This window comes from Pinus tabuliformis, chromosome 8, assembly GCF_031772625.1.
Source record: "Pinus tabuliformis cultivar Carrire ecotype Pingquan chromosome 8, CPIR1, whole genome shotgun sequence".
NCBI classification, from domain to species: domain Eukaryota; kingdom Viridiplantae; phylum Streptophyta; class Pinopsida; order Pinales; family Pinaceae; genus Pinus; species Pinus tabuliformis.
Window position 1 is genome coordinate 523927140 of NC_142294.1, and position 17041 is coordinate 523944180.

Sequence of the window (17041 nt, forward strand, 5' to 3'; positions counted from 1 at the left end):
CTGGTAAATTGTGTGTTTTTCTCATTGAGATGTCGTGATGTTGATGAAAACTTCTGGTAAATTGTGTGTTTTTCTCATTGAGATGTCGTGATGTTGATGAAAACTTCTAATAAATTGTGTTTTTTTTCTCGTTGAGATGCCATAATGTTAAATAAAAACTTCTAATAAATTGTGTTTTTTTCTTGTTGAGATGCCATAATGTTAAATACCAAAGATGTCGTGATGTTGATGAAAACTTCTGGTCAATTGTGTGTTTTTCTCATTGAGATGTCGTGATGTTGATAAAAACTTCTGGTAAATTGTGTGTTTTTCTCATTGAGATGTCGTGATGTTGATGAAAACTGTTTTCTCGTTGAGATGCCATAATGTTGAATACCAAGAAGAAAAACACACAATTTACTGACCAACAACAAAATAAAAATCAATAACCTCATTAAATTTTAACAAAAATCATTTTAAATTTTAATATAATTTCATATTATTATTAAATATCGTCATTGAATCAATATATTATATTGAGTATTAAATATGTTATTTTAATTAAAAATAAATTTAATGGTATTTTGAATATTATTACTATATAAGAGATGGAATTACAATTACAAGATTACAAACATTCAATTTTTTGATGGCTTATTTTCAAAGTTTATTAAAAATTTTGTAAAATTAAATATTAAACTTATTTTTATAGAGATTAAAATTTATTTTTTGAATTTTTAATTTCATGTGATTTAAAATCGAAATTTCATAATTAAAAATTGTTTAAAAAAAAATATCTCTAATCACCAAGTGTCTTTCTAAATTAATTATATAAAAAAAAAAAAAAAAAAAACAAAACAAAACAAAATCTAAATTTATGGATTTTTCCATAATTAATATTTTCTTTTATAAAAAAAAAATCTCAAATTTGGGATTTTTCTATAATTAATATTTTCTTTTCCAATTTTTTTTCTATAATTAATATTTTCTTTTCCAAAAAAATAGATTTGAGCTTTCACAAGTGACAAATTTAAAAAACAAAAGCAACAATTCTACAATCATTTTCCTCAATAAACCTTATGTATATTCACAATCCATTTTTAAATCATGAAGCAATATGAAAAATAAAATTTAAGTCAACACTACAATAAACAAGGGGTACATAATAACTAGTACTTAAAAATAAAATAACTAAGAAAATATTGTATTCTTGAATGCCATCACCAAAAATTAAGAAATATGATTAACTAATATTGTTTATATTAACATATATACACTTTAATATATATGTTTATTTTTTATATATATTTATGTGTTTATCTTTTATTAATATATTAGTTTTTATAATTAAATTTGTTAAAATATGTTTTTAATATAATAATAAGTCATCTTAATTTGAAAATATGGAGAAAAAACTATAATTCATGAAAATAGAAATATTAAAAAAAAGGAAAAAAAAAAAATAGTAACTAATACAAATAGAAGTTAGTAAACAACATAGACCTCAACCAATCATCTTACAAATAAATAAATTTAAATAATAATAAAGAATAACAAAAATTGAATTCCCAATGTTGAACTACAAAGACAAAATTTGATCCCAAACAAACTAATAGACAGTGAAAAACATTATTATATCATGGTTTTTAATAAAACTATTTTTACTACGTACAAATTTAAAACACAAACAATTTAACTATATAATCAAATTCAAATCCATGCAACTCTATATATATTTTGAAGATAAAGTTTAACTTGTTTTAACTTTTAGTTTTTAATATTTAATCTTTCACATTTATTATTATATAATCAAATTTATATGAGTCTTTAGTATATTTGTTGACTCAAATCCGTGCAAGTTTATATATATTTTGAAGATAAAGTTTAATTGTTTTAACTTTTAGTTTTTAGTATATTTGTTGACTCAAATCCATGCAAGTCTATATATATTTTGAAGATAAAGTTTAACTTGTTTTAACTTTTAGTTTTTTAATATTTAATCTTTCACATTTATTTTTATATAATCAAATTTATATAAATCTTTAGTATATTTGTTGACTCAAATCCATCCAAATCTATATATATTTTGAAGATAAAGTTTAACTGTTTTAACTTTTAGTTTTTTTTATTGGAATTTGGTGATATTGACATTATTGTTTTTTATGATTTGAAGTCCATTTTTAAATGAGTAGATGAATTTGGAGATGGAAACTCTTAAAACAATCAATGTATATAAATTGTATATATAAAATTAAGAACTCAATTTTGACATTCCAACTCCTAAAATACTCAAACATATACAAATTTAAAATCTCAAATCTGACATTCCAACTCCTAAGACACTCAACCTATACAAATTTAAAAATTCAAATAAGACATTCCAACTATTTTTGACCAAATTTCAATTAAATCTTATCCAAAAATATAAATTAAAACAAATAAAAAACATAAAATATTTAAATTACATTTATTTCTTTCCATATAAATCTAACTAGAATATCAATATACTAAATCTAAATATAAAACTTACCAAGAATATCAGTATGCTGAATATAAAAACCTCAAAAATGTTGCATTAACTAATACCAAAACCATAATTTATCCCAATACAGGTAAGTAATTTCCAAAACATTAGGATGATTACAAAAGAGATGGAGTATATTCTAAATTTTTTGGGTCGAATTGATTAAAGGGGACCTCAAATTGAGAAGCTATTATCAGTGACCTCAACCGAATCATTCAATTTAGTTGATGACCAGAATCTAGGGTTGCAGTCCCATGTAAATTAACTTTCCCTTTACTCCACGGTGCACAGGAGTTGTGTGTTTGAAGTGATCCTAATGTGAATGGCTGCATCCACTTTGTTGGATAAACTAACCGAACCCAAGTCGAATAACGTTCCTGGACCGGAATGCAAAAACATAACGGCCAACTGTGAGAAAATGGTGGAAGCTGAATTATTCCCAAAATTTGGAAAGCTACACATTGCGTGCAAGAGAGAGAGTTACATTTAAGGCCGGTCTTGTCATGCATAATGTGAATGAGGATGGCATGTATAAGTAATCATTCTCTTCTGCTATTAAGTGCTTCATTACATTTCAATGATTCGGTTGCCCCTAATCCTGATTTGTAAACAAAGCAACCCAGTTGCAGATGGTCTCATTATTCCTTCCAGAGGACGTGAGCATACTGTATTGTCAATGTGAGAACCAGGAATCATTACAAGGAGGGGGAGAAAAAGAAATAAAGGCGGCCACTTCGGCCTTGGAACTATTCGGAGAGTAGAGTCGATACAGAAGGCCTAAAGATGGGCATTAACTGTAATTTCGGACCTGTTGAGATGAGTAGTGCTTGGGTGAATCAATTTTGAGCTTAAATGAACTGGGTTTCGGTTAAATCAGAGAGAAACATACCTGGGATATGCATTATTGGGTTCAATATAGTTTATCTGGGTCATCGAAAGGAGTTCTTCGGCAGGCCTTCATAGGCTTCCTAGGGCTAAATGACTGCGGGTCTGGTAGATAGTGCAGAGGAGCCGAAAGTTGGTCATTGCTGGAGAATTTTAAATGCTTGCAGAGCTTTCTGGACAAGACCATGTGGCAAATTCTGACACACAGAAGCTATGCAGGGCAAGACATCCTTGTGGGTATGTTTAGTGCTTTTATATTAGGAAACCCAAATGCATTTTAGCATGTCTTGGAATTGAATTGAGAAGTACACGGCGCTATTTCCTCTGTTAGTGTTTCTTTCCGGACAACAGCTTTGGAAACAGTCAAGCGTTTAGCCCTACATAGTGGATTGCTAATGCAGATTTTGTCGAAAACACAGTCCTGGCATTGAGGAAAAGAAGCAGTAAAAATATAGTGCAGAGAGAACCCTCTCATTGATTGCATTGTTCATCCATGGAACCATCCTTTAGCTCTCCCAAGAGCTTCAAACGTTTATATTGTAACTCTAAAATAGACCCACAAGTTTGCAGTGTGAGTATATTTGGCTTGTCTTCCCTAATTGTCTTTTTCTTCTGCTTCGTGTACATCGACATCAGGGCAATACCTGCAGGGTTTAGGATTCGTAAAGAGGAAGGGAAACGCAATCTTTTTGCAGAAAATTCTTCTGCTGTGGAAGAGGCCTATGGTATTACGAACTTCACGGATCTTCCCAGGCTTGAGTATTCACATAGTTTTAATCAATGCGACTTGCATGCTGGATCATGGGTCTGGGATGATTCATATCCCCTTTACCAGTCCCTCAATTGCCCTTTCATTGATCCCGGGTTTCGGTGTCAGGAGAATGGGAGGCCAGATAAATTTTACATGAAATGGCGGTGGCAACCTTTGGGCTGCAATCTTCCCAGGTGAGTAGATCTCTGCCCAAAAATTTTCTGGTAATGTTACTATTAGTTTGGAGAAATAGATGGCTTGAGTTTGATCTAAAATTTCTGTTAGTCTGGAGCTACATTTCAAGCTACAGTAAAAACATGGTTGCCTAATAAGAATGTAGTTGCATTTGAGCCCTAAGCTTTGCCAATTCAAAATCAAAATTGATATTCTTACCAAAAATAATGCAAAAGGGTCGCAGGACAGTCTTATTATACTTGTGTTGTTCTATTCAAGAAGGATCCAAAAGAAACCAATGGCAGTCTTATCTTATACTGATGTTGTGCGATTCATAAAAGTTCAGAATGGGACCAATGGCATTCGTATACTGACTTTGTTTAATTTGATTGGCAGTGTTTTGCTTATGTTGTTGTTTTTGATGTCAGGATTTTCACAAAGTTTCAGATTGAACAGCATTAGAATGTTAAAGAGAAATGAGCAATCTGCTAACCCTGTGGGAAGATATATATTCTGTTTCTGAACCAATTTCTTTTTTTTTTTAATGTGATATCAGATTCAATGCAAGCAACATGCTAAATAGGATACGAAACCGTCGAGTAGTCTTTGTTGGTGATTCAATCGGAAGAAACCAATGGGAATCACTCATTTGCATGCTAGCAGAGGCAGTTCCAAACAAACTCCAAATATATGAGGTGAATGGAAGCCCCATTTCAAAGCACAAGGGATTTTTGTCCTTTAAATTCGAGGAGTTCAATTGCACTGTGGAATATTATAGGGCACCATTTTTGGTTTTGCAAGGCCGCCCTCCTAAAAGCTCTCCCCCTGAAGTTAGAATTACACTAAAATTGGATTTGGTTGACTGGACATCTCGGTATTGGAAGGATGCAGATATTCTAGTCTTCAACACAGGGCATTGGTGGAACTTTGAGAAGACCTTGAGAGGGTAAGCTTTTACTTTGCAGTTTGACAGCAATGCAATTGCTGAGTTTGGATTATTTGTTAGTCAGTTAAGGCCTTAATCATGGAAGACCGTTTATGTTGGTTTTATGTTCAGATCCACAAACAAGTGTAATCTAATAAAAGATCCTAATTTAAAATATCACAGTTCTTTCCGTGCATTCTATATGTTATTAAAATTGAAAAGCTTCTTTCCTTGTTAGAATTTGCACCTCAGCTTTTCCCTATGGACTGACAAAGAGAGTTTCACAGGGGCTGCTATTTTCAGGAAGGACAAACAGTAAACATGACACTGGATGTCCTGACTGCATTTGAGAGATCTATGAAAACTGTGATGGAATGGATTCGTCAAGAAGTAAATACAGAAAAGACACATGTATTCTTCCGTACCTATGCTCCTGTGCATTTCAGGTTTGTGTTATGTCTTACTCCATCCACTGCTGGGATATAATCTCTACACATTTAAATATTTGGCTCTTATGGTAGAATATCCAAACAAAGGAGGAAGTCGAATTCCCCTCTCATGTTGTTTACTTCACATGCAGGGGAGGGACATGGAAAACTGGTGGGAATTGCCATTTAGAGACCCAGCCAGCACTAAGTCTAGCCGATTTCCCTGACCCACATTTATGGAGCAACAATCTCATTGTCTCCAAAGCACTGGAGCAGCTTAATCACAAAAAGGATGTTCAGCTGCTAAACATAACATATTTGAGTCAACTGAGGAAAGATGGTCACTCATCACTGTATTATTTAGGCAATGGATCTGGACCTTCTGCCCTTAGCAGGCAGGATTGCAGTCACTGGTGTCTTCCTGGAGTGCCAGACACTTGGAATGAACTGCTCTATGCTTTTTTGATTGCAAGAGGCTTTGGAGATTAAACAAATGCAATTTGCAACATGTAGAATTCCACCACATTCTTTGAAAAGTCAAAATTTCAATATCTATTCTATCACGGGGTTATTCATTTATCAAATGCCAAGTGAATTTGTGAGGAGGCATTCGGTTCAAGTAGAGAGGCAAAAGCATTGTACGTTTTTCTAAAGTTTTTAGTCACCATTGCATGCCATATTGGGCTGCAAGTTGAGAAAGCAAGAGCCATCTATTATGATTGTTGTCTTCATGGTCATCTTGACCTTAGTGACTGCTATGTTACACAATCGCAATTACAACAGTAAGTGGTTGTTGCCAAGCAGTATGTATTCTACCATTACCATTACCATGGACGAATGATTCATTATTACAACATTAAAATCAATTTCAAGATTTGCAATTCCTTTTCATTCTGGTTCTCTCAGGACAAAATGTCTTGTTTTTTCCTTAATAAAAATTAATCATCCAAGATTCAGAAAAGACAGGATTATCAGGACAAAATGTCTTGTTTTTTCTTAATAAAAATTAATCATCCAAGATTCAGAAAATACAGGATCATCAGAATAGGGAAAGTAAATATATATGGTAGTTAATATTGGAAAATATTAAGTACCATGCATTAAGTTAATCTTGTTTTTTGGATATGAAAATTAGTCATCCAAGATTCAGAAAATACAGGATCATTAGAATAGGGATGCCACAGTTTGTGACCCATTTTCTTCCTATAATGCAAAATAAATATATATGGTAGTTAATAAAGGAAAATATTAAGTACCATGCATTAAGTTAATCTTGTTTTTTGGATGTGAATAAAGTAAAATTCAATGACATTAAATGAATAATTAGTTAGTGTTTAATAACATTAAACTAATTATTAACTTAATATTTTCTCAAATAAAAATTTAACAAAACTTTCAATTCGTTACCATCTAAATAAACCAAGCTAAGTATTCAAATTAAAATATAAATCCAAAGTAGAAACAGCACAAGGAGTATTTATAAATCTTGAACGAGATTTTATCTCACCACCCAGGTGAGTTAAAAACAAGAAAATATAAGGAAGGTGAGTAAAAACAAGAAAATGTAAAGAATGAAATAATGGGCATCAATGAGGAGAATGTGCTTTGTCCAGTTATCAGCTTTCATAACCAGTATCTTTGAGTACCTCTATGGCCTTGCTTTTAAAATATGATATTTAAATTCTTTTAATTTTCACTAGCTGACTAGACTTTAATGTGGCCAGGGCTAGAAACATAGTAGCATGGGTGGTGTTACTGGGATTGGGATTTGGAGAGCTTGTTGTAAATTCTCTTTTTATGTGAAATTTTTATAAACAATATCTTTGAGTATTTTCTATGGCCTTGCTTTTAAATATGATATTTAAAATCTTTTAATTTTTACTAGCCGTCTAGACTTTAATGTAGCCAGGGCTAGAAACATGGTAGCATTGGTAGCATGGGTGGTGTTACTGGGATTGGGATTTGGAGAGTTTGTACATAGCTTGTTGCAAACTCTCCCTTCTGCTGGAAGTGTTTTTTCAAGAGTTTAGGAGTTTTTTTTTTGTTTTTTGTTTTTTGTTTTTTGTTTTTTTGGAGAGGAGAGCTTGGGAAGTGTTTGGAATTTTAATGGGAAATTTTTTCTTGGTGAATATGTAAAACATCTCTATTTATTTAGGAGTTTCTAGAAGTCTCCTGAGTAGTAAAGAGTTTCTATAGGCTCTTGAATATTTAGGGTCCAGGTCTATAATCCAAAGTAAAAGTGTTATATATATATATATATATATATATATTATTATATATATATTATTATTATTATGTTGAGAAGTAATCTAAGCAAGATCCAATATCAAATTTAATGAGTTTTACAATAATATCAGATGGAGGGATGATGTCCCAAGAAATAACATCTAATTGTGTCAACCTTAAAAAAAAAGTAATAATAATAATCATATTATTTTTAACATTTTCAAAATCATGAATTAAATAGCTTATTTCTTTTTATATTTATATTTGTTAATACTTAAAATTTATATCTATTCATATGAATTAAGTAGCTTGCCCCTCTTTTTATATCTGCTGATATTCAGAATTTATATTGATTGATAATGAACATAAAAATAACCCATATATAAATAAATATAAATATTTTTACACTATTTTTAAAATTTCAACCAAATCTAATCCATATTTTAATTATTTATTCACATAACAATTTAGGATCTTAAACAATTTCAAAATCAAAATATCAAAGACTGAAGTTTTGATATGAGTTAAAATAACCAATTTATTCAGATGAAAATAAACTGTTTACCATCTTTAGAAAAAATACAAACACCCACCCAAGTAATAATGGCTGTTTGGAGCAGTAATGGAGTGTTCAACCATCTTTCAACATGGAGTACAAACACGCACCCAATTAAGAAAGGCTGTTTGGAGCAATAATGGACTTCGGTATTATGAGCAGTAATTATTTTAACAAATTCATAAAATGAAATGAAATTTACATATTACATTAAGGAATATTATATTTAGTTATATTGATTTAATATTATATTAATTTAGATTTATTTTATTTTTTGGATTTATAATTAAATTTTATTAAATTTAGAATTAAAATAAATTTAGGTTGGTTTAATTATTTCTTTGTAAAATTGTGAGGATTACATTTTTTATTATGTTCAATATATTAATATATTATTTTGATTGGGGAATTGTATAGTGATTTTACATTAAGGAGTGCCTTAACAGTTTATATTAAGGAGTGTCATCGGGTGAATGAGTGGCTTAACAGAACATCCAAAGAATTGCACCTTAACAGAGCCTGCATTAACAGAACATCCAAAGAATTGCACCTTAAGGCTTAACAGAACATCCAAAGAATTGCACCTTAACAGAGCCTGCCTTAACAGAACATCCAAAGAATTGCACCTTGACAAAGCACCGATCAGATCTATCCAAAACCCATAAACAAACTAATTTAATTGTTAATTACAAATAATTATAATTATTAATTTTATATTTTCTAATTATATTTATTTTTACTTTTACTAAAATTGACCAAATTAAAATATTTTATTAATAATTATAATTATAAATAAAAATATATACACATTTACAAAAATTACATCTATAGATATTATTTGAAAAAATATTAGTAAGTTATAAAACTAATTGCATCACAATGCACATAACTAACCGACAGAGCCTTCCCTAATGTATATTTTCTGACAGAGGCTTTTTAGATGGTTTTTCTCTGATGAACACTGCAAAATCATAGGCTGAATTTGTATATATTTGATTTTAATAACTCTAGGCATCATATCATGAACAGCCTTTTGTAACTTAAAGGGTTTTAATAAATAGTTTTTTGGTCTTCTCAAAAGTTCTCAAACAGATATGCGGAATGTATCAATTTGCATCAGAACTGTAATTTTCAGTGAGTTAATTTTTAGTAAGTTAATGAGAAATTATAATTTTTTCACCAGACAAAAATATTTCCAACGTACCCATATTCTAAAAACTCAAGCATATTCTAAAAACTCAAGCAACATAGGCTAGAAATGATATTGCTTTGGGATATTGAAAGGTATATTTTACCTGTGATTATAGCTGGGCTGACTGACACCATGAGCTTTAATGACCTATACTTAAAATTATTTACAAATACAGGTGAAGGTTAGCAGGGCCATAGCAGGGCAGACGAATACGCTCTTGGACTGTGATTTCTATACTTTATATGATGTTGACAATATGATTAGATTGGTCACGCTTACAGAAATTAACAGGATTTAAAGCCAAGTGATGTTTTATATTTTTCTGACTGGTTGTTCAGATGGAAACAGTTGAATTGATAATCTGCATTGGTCCAGAGCTGGCAGCAATATGGACTAGAAAAGTCTTTTCTCCAATACCATATTTGAAATGAAGAAGCCTACATTCTACAAGTAACATAGTGTTAGAAGAGAGTGCCTTTAACACTGTATACAAATAAAGTTTAAAGTGACCATAGATCTATTATTTTATGGTTAAAAAGTAGTTAATACAATTAATCTATTACAATATGATTGAAAAGGGACAAGTTTACCGAGGAAAAGGGACAAGTTTACCGAGGGAAGGAATTGAGGCAAAGGAATTACTTGGAAGGTTATTTCTGGTTGGAATTAGGCAAAAAAAAATTCAACAAATTTTGCAGAAGCAATGTTTAAGTCATGTTTTTGAAAGTGGAAAAGGATTAAGCACCATCAAAAACTTCTGGGGCACCCAAAATCTTTAAATTTTACAACTGTAACCTGGATTTACAAAAATCCCTACTGAAATTTATCAAAATATTACCGGAATTTTCATAATTTTCAGGGCAAAAAAACATCCTGTTTAGGCTACAACATTTAAAAGTAGTTGATACTCTTTAATTTAAAGGCACTTAAGTTGATAAATATTCTGGAAACTAAGTTTATGGTTTTAAAACATTTAATATATATATTGGTTTATGATTTAATATTATTGACTAATATCTTGGCTTGTTGTTTAACTATGACACATTACAATAAAGAATCTAAATCTTTTAAAAACATGTAATTCTTTAATGCTATAGGTTACTAGGTATCTAAACTAGGTAATTGTTTAATACTATAGGTTACTAGGTATCTTCTTTTGACTCTATCACCTAATCAAGTTAATTATATAAATGAAACTGATTTAATTAATTTGTTACTGAGGAGACAATTTAAAGCCGATAATGATTTCTCCTAATCAAATTTACCTAACCATTAAAACTTAGACTCTATTCCCAGTCAAATTTACCTAACCGTTATATAAATGAAACTTATTTAATTAGATGAAGCTCCTTTAATAAATTTGGGTGGATCTAGCGCTAATCAAATTTACCTAACCATTAAAATTTAAACTCTATCCCCAATCAAATTTACCTAACAATTATATTAATGAAACTTATTTAATTAGATGAAGCTCATTTAATAAATTTGTAAATGAAACTTATTTAATTAGATGAAGCTCATTTAATAAATTTGGGTGGATGTCGAAAGAAGTTATTTACCGAGGAGACAATTTCACCCGGAAGTTCATTTCTTGTTGGAATTGTTAAAATTATGCAACTGCAGTTAAATTCCACTTTGGACAACTTACATGATGGAGATAATGATTGCCTCTTTTCGAGAGGACCAAAATTGACCTAAAGATCAACTTATTTGGACAAGCAAAAATTGGTTATTGAATTCATTTATTTACTTATGTATATTGGATTAGGTCGGCCTTATGCACATATACTATTGGACAAGTCGACCTCAACACCAAATGGACCCTCATGAAAGCCTATAAATAGAAGGGACCTCAAGCTCATTTTGGACACAATCATCAAACAGTCTCTTCTCCCTTCCATTGTTTGGTTCGCACAACTCTGACAAAGGAAAAGCTCGCGCAAAGGGTTCGAAGCTACAAGTCGAAGATCACACCTGTGTAGGGTTTCTGAGTCTCGGACGCACGCTCATAACTAAGGATTTTTTTCCCTAGACCCTCGCATAGTATGGACAAGGGAGCATTCAGGAAATCTCGAACGCTCACACACAGTGTCTAAGGAAGCGTCCGGGAGGCTAGGGTTTCCACAGTCTAGTTTGGTCCCTAGACGCACCCATCCAGATCAGTCTCATACACACACACACACAATGTCTCAGCATGTGTCTGAGACCAAAAGATGAAGTATCGGTACTCTAAAGTTTCCACTTAGAGACAATCATATTCAGCAGTTGACTACAGTCAATGACAATGCATTATAGTCCTTAGAATTAGGGTTTTGAGTACAAGCATGTTTAGGGTCATGTCATGGATGTTCTAGTTGTTTTATTGCTTTGATGAGGATATGGATTATTGTATTCACTTTTGTTGAATAATTTGATGGCGATCTAAGAAGAAGAAAAATTTTCAAGGGTTTTCCCTGTAGTGGGTTTTGCCCTGATCTCCGACCAATCCTGGTGTCTCTATGTGTGCATGTTTTTCTCTTATTGTTCCTTTATGTTCTGCTGCATTGATGATAATGATATTGTTATTTCTACATTCTTGCATATGCTAATGAATAATGATGTAAATCTGAATAATGCTATAATGTTATGGGGTGAACTTAATGTGTTAATGAAGACATGCAATTATCAAAGAAAAGAACAATGTGGCACTATGAAAAATTAACATGGTATTAGAGATATGCTGAAGAAAAGCCATGGATATCACCTCGATGATGAAACCATTGATGGAAGAAAGAAGAGGATGGTAGAGACCTAAAAGAATTCTAGGGTTTGAAGAAAACCCTAGGCAACTTGATTATTAGGGTTGGAGAGAAAACCCTAGTTTATGGAAAAGTCATGAGATATAGTATAGTCAATGTGAAGAGGCTCAAGCACTTGTGAAAGATTTGATGAAGCCTTAGATGGGATAATTCCTAGTAGGCCTGGTTGGATAATTGAAGGCAACATTGGTATGTGGACAATGGACATTGATGGCTCTTGAAGGTTGGTTCAAGAGGAAGAGGATCACCTCTCATTGAAGATAAGTATTTCTTGACTTATGATGCTTCTTTATGTCCTTACTTTTGTTTAGACTTATGGATATGATTATTATGATTATTGTTCATACTTCCTGCATGTGTATTTGAGTATATGGATGTTTCTAACCTCCTTGATGAGCTGTGATAAGTGGATCCTTCTTGAGGATCATTTGAAATGCAGGAAAGGTGGCTAGAGTTAGAAAAGGGTAAAGAGGCACTACATGAAAAGATGACAAAGTGCTACAAGTTGCCTCCTGGTGCACATGTACTTGAATATTTCAAGGTATGCATGATATATTGTTTCACTATTATGTTTCAGCTATTAAGCCCTATCGAGAATATCTCCTTCTCAAATGGTCCATACATACATATGAAGGTGATTTGATTTATGATGAAATGGTGCACCTGGTATTGAACATTTTTTTAATCTTCTTGAATTCTATGTTGATCTTTGATATACTTGATGTCAGATATTTTGATCCCATAAAGAAAGCTAACACCTTGACTCTAGATACTCTTGATACTTGACATGCATAAGACATGATGGATTTCACATAGAAGGTTAGCTCCTTGATTCTTATACATGATACTATTATGCTCATGGAAGGGTTGACACTCTTGTTGTTTTGATAAAGTTTTATTGAATGACCTAACTTGATCTTGTTGATAATGATAAGCATGGTGATAGAAGTGTAACCGTGGTCATGTCTTGATGTGATGAGTAACTGTAGCATATGGTAAAATGTGATGATAGAAAGTGTTATTGTTCACATCTTTCTGTTACCCCAATTTTTCAAGTCTAACCCTTGATGAAAGATTGATGACATGATGTTGATGACCATGATAGATATATGTTTATGATCTAACAGATCTGTTGTTGCATGACACTAGTAGAGACAGGTTGATGACATGAATGAAGATGAATAAAGTAGATTCCCAGTCAGAGGGAGAATCTCTTCTCAACATTCTTACTCATATTACTATTTTCATTATGTACTATTAAAGTATGATTTATGTGCATCTAACATTATTGAACTGCAACAAAGTCAAAGATCTAAAGCTCGTAAAAAAATTAGGGTGTCTGTTCCAGACACAGGCACAAAACTGGGACATTTCATCCCTGGACGCACGCATGCTAAATCCAAGGTAACATCCAAGAAGCTAAAGACACTCACATGATAACCTGAAGGGAGAGCCCAGGGGTTTGGCTACAGTTGACCATCATCTAAAGTTTTCTGAAGTTGTCTAATGTCTGAACTAATTTCTGAAATTGTTGGATTCAATTGTTGATCACAGAAAAATGAAGTATTGTGCATGAAATCAGATGTCCACCTAAAGCATGTTAGTCCTATAGATATGAAGACAGAAAGATCTGTGAGCAGGAAAAGTTTAGATATTTTCTATAATATGAACTTGTGTTTGTAGGTGACCGAGATAAGCATATAGATATGCCATTATGATTTAACCATTGAAATTTGTGATACAAGAGATTTGGCTGAATGATATAGATAAGCAATGTTTGAAGTTTGACATGATGCTTGACAATGATTTAGAACTCTGACTTGATATTGAGATATGTTTTTGGACTATAGATCTCTCTACGATAGCAAATTTGGATTTGACCTAATGTCTAATGATTTGATCTGACGACTGATGATTTTCCTTGATGAGAATGATATATGAGCATAGTCACTTCCGATGACTTATATTGTGACAAAAATGACTTGTATTATGATTATGAAAATGACTTGATTGATATTGCATGATAGATGACAACTTGTTGGCATGAGAATTGATACTGTGATATTGATGACTTTGATGAGCTGACTTAGTTGATGGTACAATATTGATTTATGAAAATTTGAGCAAGTTGGTTTGGTAAAGTGTTATGTTTGCAGAGAGCATTGCATGAAGCAAGCTTCCCGATCTAGATATGTCTGCATTGACTGTTATCTGGTGAAGTCAAGATGATGTGTTCCAAGGTATGACTTTGATTTTGGTTTTGGTTTTTATACACTGATGGTCTACTCCTGATAGGTAATGAGCCTCCAATGATCTAAGTAAGAGGGAGATGGGTTCCGAAGCTTGAGATGATGAGTCATAGCATGATGAACTGATTTCTAAAAAAATGGGAAAATATAATCTATATTGTGAAGCTATTATAGAAGGTATTGAAAAGAGAAAATGTGAATTCTTGGACACTCCAATTGAAGAGATATTGTTCAACTTGACTTGGCAATCAAAAATTGATTGAAGCATTGATGTTATTTTTTTGAACATTCGTTCGTATACATACATGATGTGCATAGAACCTGAGTCGATTCACCCACATAGAGTTGCCACCAAGAACCCTTCGAGATACTTCCATGGGACAATCTATTTTTGGTTTGAGATATTCTTCCTATGATATATGATTGAATGGATGTGTTGATGATGACTGGGGTTGTTATTGATGAGATAAGCACATATTAGTGCTTTATTAGCATGAGATATTCCATGATATGAGAGGTTTGTAGCACAATCGAGGTTGAATATGATGTTGCTAGCATGAATAACTATGAGGCAGAATGAAGAAGTGTTTGAAGAGATGCTTGAGAAAGTTTTTGGATACATTGTGATGATAAAGAATGGGATCCAATTGGTAGAGAATCCCATATATATATTTGAGATGCTTTCAGTGAACCAGTGCAGCTATTCGAGACAAGCTTAGGCTTGTGATTGGCACCTCCTTGAGAGGGAGGATGATTATGGTATCCTTTTGTGATTTATATGATTATTTATGTTCTAACATGATATTTGATTTGATGTCTTATATAAACAGGAGAAAACTGCTAGTGATACATGATGATTAGTTTATACAAGTACGATGATATGATTATATTGAGAGCAGCGTTGATCAAGGACACTGAGCCATACTCTTCCTCCCTTGCTTGAGCTACTAGGGTGTGGAATTGAGATAGAAGGCTCCTAGGGTTGATGGAAATCTGGACAATAGGATATCACCCCTATCTATTACCCATAGGGTTGGAGTTGTAGCTCACCATATCTTGTTCTTTGCAAAGTATGCCCTAGTTGGCATCATACCCACAAGTTTGGCTTATTGGGATTATCCCTCTCCATCTGGCCAATGGGGCTTGGGGGCATCAGATCCTTACCTTTGGTAAGTCAAGTATCTTGCCCAAGCTAGGATTATATGCAGATGTTCTACTACATGACTATTGAGGGTCATTGTTGGGAAGATTAGTAGGAGATAGGATGGGTTGAGTAGTAGCTCCCCTATATTACCTATTGCTCGATATGGGGTTGTAGTCGTAGCTCCCCCATGAGATTATGAGTTGAGTAGTAGATCCCCAATGCAATTCCATGTTGAGATGTGCTCCCTGATGATATGCTCTCCAATGATGATACAATGACATACATTCTGGGTAGTAGCTCGCTGACTGATATTCCGGGTAGTAGCCAACTGACCGATGTTCCAGGTAGTAGCCCACCGACAGAAATTCTAGGTGGTAGCCCGCTGAATGATATTAAAGGTAGTATCCCGCTGACCGATGTTCTAGGTAGTATCCCACTAACAGAAATTCCGGGTAGTAGCCCGCTAAATGATATTTTGGGTAGTAGCCTGCTAGTAGAGATACGAGGTAGTAGCCTAATGAATAGAGGGTGGTAGCTTAAGCTCCCCTCCGATAACAAATTATTCTTCTTTTAGATTCGAGAATATTCAACATATGAGCATGGATGATCAAGAGATAAGAAAGGGATGGATTGAGATGTACATTGATGATTTGTATGGCATGATGACTACATGACATAGATGAGAAATGAAGATACGCGATGACAATTGAAGATACTAGGATGGAATATTGATCAATGGACATATATTGGTAGGTATAATTCTCTGTAGTTAAGGGGAAGTGTTAAAATTCTGCAACTGCGGTCAAATTCCACTTTGGAAAACTTACATGATGGATATAATGATTGCATTGAATTCCTCTTTTCGAGAGGACCAAAATTTACCTAAAGATAAACTTATTTGGACAAGCCCAAGTTGGTTTTTGAATTTATTTATTTACTCATGTATATTAGATTAGTTCAGCCCTATGCACATATACAATTGGACAGGTTGGCCTCAACATCAAATGGACCCTCATGAAAGCCTATAAATAGAAGGGACCTCAAGCTCATTTTGGACACAATAATCAAGCACTCTCTTCTCTCTTCTATTATTTGGTTCGCATAGGTTTGATGAAGGAAAAGCTCGCACAAAGGGTCCAAAGCTACAAGGTCAAAGCTCGCACAGGTCTAGGGTTTCTGAGTCTTGGATGCACACTCGTAACTAAGGATT

At 32.8% G+C, this 17041-nt stretch overlaps 1 protein-coding gene across 1 annotated transcript; it reads left to right on the top strand.

Moving 5' to 3' along the window:
• The first annotated feature begins 2837 nt into the window (after positions 1–2837).
• On the top strand, positions 2838–6557 carry LOC149236462 (protein trichome birefringence-like 11). Its single transcript, XM_089372391.1, has 4 exons — positions 2838–4333; positions 4870–5259; positions 5526–5684; positions 5819–6557. The coding sequence occupies exons 1-4, from the start codon at positions 3882–3884 to the stop codon at positions 6153–6155; spliced, it is 1338 nt and encodes a 445-aa protein (XP_089228517.1). The 5' UTR covers positions 2838–3881; the 3' UTR covers positions 6156–6557.
• Positions 6558–17041: the final 10484 nt, after the last annotated feature.

Excerpts from the sequence above, each read along its gene's own strand:
- LOC149236462 (XM_089372391.1), top strand. The coding sequence starts at position 3,882 with ATGGAACCATCCTTTAGCTCTCCCAAGAGCTTCAAACGTTTATATTGT. Across the intron at positions 4,334-4,869 it reads TTGGGCTGCAATCTTCCCAG|ATTCAATGCAAGCAACATGC; the intron begins GTGAGTAGATCT and ends ATGTGATATCAG. Across the intron at positions 5,685-5,818 it reads TATGCTCCTGTGCATTTCAG|GGGAGGGACATGGAAAACTG; the intron begins GTTTGTGTTATG and ends CTTCACATGCAG.